Source organism: Cynara cardunculus (genome assembly GCF_001531365.2).
Source record: "Cynara cardunculus var. scolymus isolate 2C chromosome LG 11, CcrdV1, whole genome shotgun sequence".
In the NCBI taxonomy this organism is placed as follows: domain Eukaryota; kingdom Viridiplantae; phylum Streptophyta; class Magnoliopsida; order Asterales; family Asteraceae; genus Cynara; species Cynara cardunculus.
In genome coordinates, this window is record NC_037538.1 from 8,754,559 (window position 1) to 8,762,448 (window position 7,890).

The 7,890-nt window shown below is 29.7% G+C and overlaps 1 protein-coding gene across 1 annotated transcript; it reads left to right on the forward strand.

Annotated features, from left to right (window-relative positions):
* The first annotated feature begins 3,358 nt into the window (after positions 1–3,358).
* LOC112521703 (geraniol 8-hydroxylase-like) lies at positions 3,359–7,543 on the forward strand. Its single transcript, XM_025130697.1, has 2 exons — positions 3,359–4,243; positions 6,941–7,543. The coding sequence occupies exons 1-2, from the start codon at positions 3,362–3,364 to the stop codon at positions 7,541–7,543; spliced, it is 1,485 nt and encodes a 494-aa protein (XP_024986465.1). The 5' UTR covers positions 3,359–3,361.
* The last annotated feature ends 347 nt before the right edge of the window (positions 7,544–7,890 follow it).

Sequence of the window (7,890 nt, forward strand, 5' to 3'; positions counted from 1 at the left end):
TTATAAATCCATAAATCTAAAATCTATATGGTGATTATATAAGGAGAAGGATGCCAATCTTTTTTGTACATGGTTTTTTATTTATGATTTACTTTAATCCATTTTTGATTAAAAAGTGACCCAACTCGCTAATCCAACCTAAAGTTAGCAGGTTGGGTTGAGATTTTTAACCCATTTAAATAAATGGGTTAGGTTAGTTGAATTTTTTGACACGTTTTCAACTCATTTAAAATATTATATAATTTTATTTTATTCTTAATATTATATCTAGTATTCTAATTTTAATTTTGTTTATTCTTAATTAAAAATCCTACCGTCGTGAGATGAAACTCCAAATTCCAATCGCCTCCATTACTCTTAATCATCATGAACTCTAAGAAAACCCTGTAATCTATTACTCAATTATCGTCTCCAAAGTTTAATACAACTTATTTTGAACAATATATTTGTTGTGGTTGTGTTTTATTCAAACTTTGAACAATTTGTTTGTATTTGTGGTTGTGTTTTATTCACACAAAAAAATAGTGTAGTCCTTTTTTTATTTAAAATTTTGAACTTAAATGGATCAACCCAAGTTCAACTTATTTATTTAACAAGTTGAGTTAAAAAAATCGAAAACAGGTCAACCCGCTATCAAACCATTTAGATAACAAATTGGGTTGGGTTGAAAATTTCAACCTGTTTAATAAATGGGTTGAACTCGAATCCAACCCAACCTGACTCATTATCACCTCTATCTAAATCTACGCATATATACCTACATGCTAATATCACTATTACTTTTATAATATAGGCAATCAAAGAGTACGAGATTACAACTTCTACACGTTAAAAATCCCTTTTATTTTTTTATTTTCTAGTTTGCATTCCACAACGAATGAGATAATGAAAGAGGCAAAGTGGGGTGGCTACGAAAATAACATCTAACAATAAAACTTCTTTTTTTTTTTGTCAAAATCAATTCTTATAATATTATTTTCTAACAAAAAAAATAATTATAAACAAGAATAGATAATTCCTACAATCACACTATCGATAGTTAATTAAAGGGCAAAATGCACAAAATAACAATCTACTTTCATAAATTTCTTTGTTATAGCAATGTATTTTCAGTTTTTCTTATTACAGCAATGTACTTTCAAATTATTTTTTATTAGGACATTGTACTTTGAAAAATTTACCCATTATAGCATTGGGTAACCTTTTGATTTAAATTTACCCATTATACTAGGTTTYCATGCCACCTCATTGTCCATGTAGGCTGTCCACATATACTATAGTGATGTGACTTTCTTACTACATCATTGTACTTTTAAAATTATTTTATTATAGCATCTACTAGTTCTTATTAAACACTGTATTTTTAATTTTAATATTTAGATATGTTACATGTTATTTAATAAATGTATTAAATGAATTAAAAAAATTCTAAATTATTCATTAATATATCAATATCAATAAAACTAGTATAACACAACTTATCTCGCTAGATGTGTTTTTTGAAAAAAGGAAAATAAGAATTGTTCTTTTTTTACCCAAAAATATTATCTTTTAAACAATATATTATATTTGTTCAAAACATTTTTACTTGACAAATAAATATATTAAATTAATTAGACTTTTTTGAATTATTTATTAATATAACAATATTAAAAAATTCTAGATAACAATTTATTTCGTTAATATTTTAAAGAGAACTTTAAAAGATATGTATTTATTAAACAACATAAAATAAGAAAAGTTACATTTTTTACAAACAAAATATATCTCGAAAATAATGTTTCATATTTATTTAATAAATATTTTACTTTAAGAATATTTAATTTGAATGCAACTTAATAAGAAAAAGTAAAAAAAATTAAATGTTTTTTAGATCATAGCAATGAAAAATAAAAATCACTAATAATAATTTGACATAAGTTTTTATTTTAATTTTAGTTAAGTCATCAAAATGATGTGGCATCCACATCACCTTATTAAAGTCACACTCATTAAAGCCACACAAGCAAAAAAGTCAAAGGATTAACCGGTTTAAAAGGTAACAGGTTACCCATTGCTATTATGAGTAAATTTTTTAAAATACAATGCCTTAATAAAAATAATTTGAAAGTACATTGCTATAATAAAGAAAAATAAAAGTAGAATGCTATAATAAATTTTTTTATGAAAGTAGGTTGCTATTTCATGCATTAACCCGTTAATTAAATACACACCCAAATCATTGAATCACTTACAGAACAAGAAAGGAAACAATGGAATCTCTATTTTTTCTTCTTCCTCCTCTCCATGCCCTCGATCTACTCTATTGAAAAAGAAAATTGTTGTTCAGCGCTACTCACCTCCTAATCATTCGGAACCTTCATCACATTGAGCCAAAACACCATGATCGTTCCTTGTCAAGCTCTCTCAAAAATATGTTACCTCTTCTTTTGACCTTTCGATTGGGCAACACCACCAACATGGTGGCACTCCATCACCATATTTTGGACACACGCCTTTCAAAGAATGTGACCAACTATGGATCGAACGATATCGGAGGGTTTAAGAATTCTGTAAAGACTTTCATGAGAAGTTTAACATAAGCATCCCCGATCCCCCACTCTCCACCACCGCGTCCAAAAACCCTGTATAAAAGTAGATCTTTTGGTTCAATCAGAAAGTTCAGATAAGTGATTGTATTAGAGTCTGTAATAATATTTTTTGCATTTTCCATAAAATAATGTTCCAGGAAGAGATATATATATATATATGGATTATGGAGAACACAACAAATTGATAGAATTAGAATACGGTGAAAATTAAAATATAACTCATAGCATTAGATAAAAAAAATCATTATTATGGCTGATGGTAACATTTAACATATAAAGTATTAACTAAAAGAAGCGGTAAAAACAAACAAAACCATTAATTAAAACCAAGAAATATAAACCAACGGATCAAGATCTTGTTGCAAAAACAGCATGTATCAATCATTTACGACACTCGATAATGCTTGTTGTATTAATTAGAGTATTCTTATTCACCTATCAGTAAGATTCTCGATACTTGTGATGCTCGGGCGATTGAGTAAGCAGAACCTTCAAGGACTTATTTGGTCAACCTTTTACAAACAACCCCCTTAATATTATATCAAAACCCTAAACCCTCAATTTTCAGTTGCGTCCCATCCTGCACAAACGGGTTTATGTAGTAATTAAACGGATCTTGAAAAGATTATGTATCATAAAGTTCAACGATTGTGACTTTTTGATGTATCCTGATGAGACATGTCACGTTTTTGTAACTCTATAAATAAACACCCACCACCCTCATAACTCATAAGTCATAACTCATAACAACATCCCAAAAGGAAACAACAATGGAGCTTTTATTTATGCTTGTTGCTTCTTTTACCCTTTTCTTCTTTCTCTTCCTCCTCCATGGCTTCGACCTTCACCGTAGAAGGAGATTACCTCCGGGACCTGTCGGCTTCCCCATCATCGGAAATCTCCTTGACATTGGTTCAAAACCCCATGAGTCCCTAGCCAAACTCTCCCAGAAACATGGTCCACTTATGACCATCCGATTGGGCAGCATCACCACCGTGGTGGCCTCCACACCTGAGGCTGCCAGAGAAATCCTCCAACTGAATGACGAGGCCTGCTCCGGCCGTGTTGTCCCAGACGCCGTCACCACCTTACAGAACTATGACATGGCCGTTTTATGGATCTCAACAAATGAAGAGTGGCGGTCCATCAGAAAAGCCATCAACACATATCTCACCCACCAACACAAACTCGACACCGTTTCCGACCTTCGACAGAAAGTGGTGGATGAGGTGCTGGAGTTCCTTCGGGAGTCTGGCAGGAAAAAGGAGGCGGTGGATATCGGAAAGTTGGCATTCGCGGTGGCGCTCAACCAGATGTCCAATACATGCCTTTCACAGAGCGTGGCCAGCTATGATTCCGATGATATCGGAGGTTTTAAGACAGCCGTAAAGACAGTGATGGAGGTGGACGGAAAGTTTAACATAGCAGACATATTTCCGGTGCTGAAGCCATTGGATCCTCAGAACATACGGCGGAAGGCGAAGGCAGCTTATGGTTGGTTTGAKGAAGTGACAGAAGGGTTTATAAGCGAGAGGTTAAAGCATCGAGAGTTGAAGCTTCCAAGGTTGGGTGATATGTTGGATTCACTGCTGGATTACAGTGAAGATGAGGAAGCCAACTTCAATCTCTTACATATAAAGGCTTTACTTGTGGTAAATCCTCCTTTACATATATAAATTTAAAATCGTTACTTCTAATACACATGCGCACACGTGTGTATGCGGAGAGATGAACGATCAAATGAAAATCACTCCAATTTGTAAAAATCGTAAAAACTATTCTCATCGGTCGTAATCTTATGAAACTTTTTCATGAAATTGTTTAATCTTGTGAAATTGTTTCATATAATATTTTTTTTTGATAAATATGTTTCATATATGGTTATGAAATTGTTTCATATACTACTTAATGAAACTTTAATGAAACTGTTTCATGTATTTCTCTAAAATTAAAATGATGAAGATGATAATATCCATAATTAACATCCTCCACAACAAAAATGATTAATCAAACTCTTATAATTACAAAAAAATAAACAAAATGAAAAATTATGATTGGTTGAATGAAGTTTTTACGGTTTTTACAAATTAAGTGGTTTTCATTTGATCGTTCCCCTATATATATATATATATATATATATATATATATATATAGGGGAGCAATCAAATGAAAACTGCCTCCATTTGTGTAAACCGTGTCCAATCTCATCCATCCATTTTTTTGATCAATGGTCAAGATTAGTTACTTTATTTTAGAAAATTAAAAAAAATATATTAAAGATTTATTTTTATATCAGCAATAAGGGCAAAATGATAAACAAAAATACATATTCTGTAACATCCTATTGAAGGACATTATTATTTATTTTAGGAAATTAAAAATTTCTATTTGTTAGGAAATAATTTCGCTAATGCAGCAGCCTTTTTATTTCTTATCATGAAATTGTTTCAATGTCTTTCACACACACATGTAAATATGCACCCTATTTATTATGAAATTATTTCAAGACGCACTGGTTTCATCATGAATCCATTTCAGCATGTAATTATTTCATGACAAACCGCATACATTATGCACCCGTTTCATTTTGCATTTCACCTACTAAATGGATCAACTACACCATCACTGAAACGGGGTTCATCATCAAACCAGTTCACTACTCATTGTTCAATTACGCCATGAACTAGTTTCACCTTCATGAAACTTGTTTCATGTACATAGATTAGTTTATTTCGCTCCTGATTTAATGAATTCATTCATTTAATCGTTACAATCTTAAAGATTCTGTAGCAGATTACAATCTTCAAAATTATGGAGCAGATTCATAATGTACTCATTTCATCATGCAATTATTTCATGACGAACCAAATACATTATGCATCCGTTTCACTACTCTTGGTTCAATTATGCCATGAACCAGTTTCACTTTCATGAAACTTATTTCATGTACGTTAATTTTCTTATTTCACTCATGATTTGATGAATTCATTCCGGAGGAGATTACAATCTTCAAGATTCTGTAACAGATTCATCATGTCTCCATTTCATCATGCAATTATTTCATGACGAATCAAATACATTATGCACCCGTTTCATTTTTCACTTCACCTACTAAATGAATCAACTACACCATCAATGAAACGAGTTCACCATGAAAATGTTTCACTACTCATTGTTCAATTATGACATGAACCTGTTTCACTTTCATGAAACCTGTTTTATTTGTATTAATTTCTTTTTTCAATCATAATTTGATGAATTAATTACATTATGTCTTACAATCTTCAAGATTCACCACCAGATTCAATCACATCACAATATATTTAGTTCAAATTTTTAAAATTAGAATATAATTAAATATTTAAATGTTACCATTTATAAAATTTCTTTTATTACGTTTCTTTAATTAAGATTTATTAATAATTTCCATATTTAATTGAAAATATTGTAAATGACCGAAATACCCTTATTGATTAAATTTAATTAGAAAAAATGGAATTTTTCTATTGGTCGAAATTAATTTACACGGTTTCTTAGAAATGCACGGTTTTCATTTGAACATGCCCCTATATACATACATACATACATACATACATATATATATATATATATATATATCTATTCTATATTTTAAAATATTTGACAAAAACTCTTAAAAATCATTTTATGCATTAAGTACTGTTAATTAATGCATAATACTTAAAATTTAAGATTACAAGAAAATTATGCGTAAGTACAACTTATTAAAACTTCAATTTTGAATTTGTATAACTAACTGCAGATAAACATAATCAAATACAGGATAAACATCTCATTTTAAATATAAAAAATCTAAAATTTAATTAGAATAATCATTGAATTCTAACAGAATCATTATCTTTATAAATATTATATTGTTAATCCAAAATAAATTAATTCGCTATTAAACCTAAATTAAATTATAATAAAAAATATAATTAAAGAAATTGTACAAAAAACGAGAAATTTTAAAAATTTAATTTGATATTAATATCAATATACTTTTTCAAATTTTTATGATATTTTCAAATTTATTTTTATTTAAAAGTAAAAACATTATCTTTCTCAAAACCACATAAACCATATTATATCAATAAAGACAAAATAAAACGAAACATTAAAATGAATATGTATCTCGTTGCATTGCACGAGTACCCTTATAATATATATATATATATATATATATATAAACCTTAAAATTGTTAAAAAAAACTATACAAATCAATAAATTAAGAATTTATAAAAAATAAAGTTTCATTTGATTTGAATATTCATTAAAAATGATTAAAGTATCTTACAAACAATATTTTGTTATTTTGTTTAAACTACAGGATCTATTTTTAGCAGGAACAGAAACAAGTTCAAACACAACAGAATGGGCAATGACTGAATTGTTGCTAAACCCTCATATGTTCTCAAGACTCCGCCAAGAAGTCCAAACAATAGTGGGAGAAGATGGAAACATTCAAGAATCCAAAATCCTCAACTTGCCATATTTGCAAGCTGTCATCAAAGAAACAATGCGACTTCATTTAKCTGTACCTTTYTTRGTGCCTCACAGAACAGAGACTGATGTTAAACTTGGTGAATACATYGTGCCCAAAAACACCCAGATTTTGGTGAACGCTTGGGCCATAGCACGTGATCCAAGGTACTGGGAAAACCCATTGACGTTTATGCCTGAGAGGTTCTTGGAAAACAAGATCGACTACAAGGGACAACATTTTGAGTTTATACCTTTTGGATCGGGTCGAAGAATGTGTCMTGGAATGCCTTTAGCTCATAGGGTGGTGAGTTTAATGGTGGCATCGTTTGTTTATCATTTTGATTGGAAGCTTCCATATGCTAGAGAAGAAATGGACATGAATTGCATATTTGGAGTTTCGTTAATCAGGGCAACATCTCTCGTTGCTWCTCCGATATCYGCCAAATAAGTGTTGACTTCGTGAAGARGCCATCGATGCACTSYTATGTAATTGGGGTAAAATGGTTTCAGATTTAAAGRTAATAAGTTTTTATTATGTGARTTTTAATTAAAAACATWTRTATTATGTRTTTAAAAYKTRTRTTGCTAAACTACAGTTTTAAAGAGTGATRAYCAATAATTCTATRTATTRTTGTATTTTRTKTTAATGTTGTTGTAYAATATCTACCCTTTGTATYAATGAAATCATGGTTTTATTTTATGTAATCTTGCAATGTGTTRTGTTTRAARATTATGAATTATCAATAACTTTAATTAAAATACAATCATAAATGGTTAAAATTAAGATGTATATTT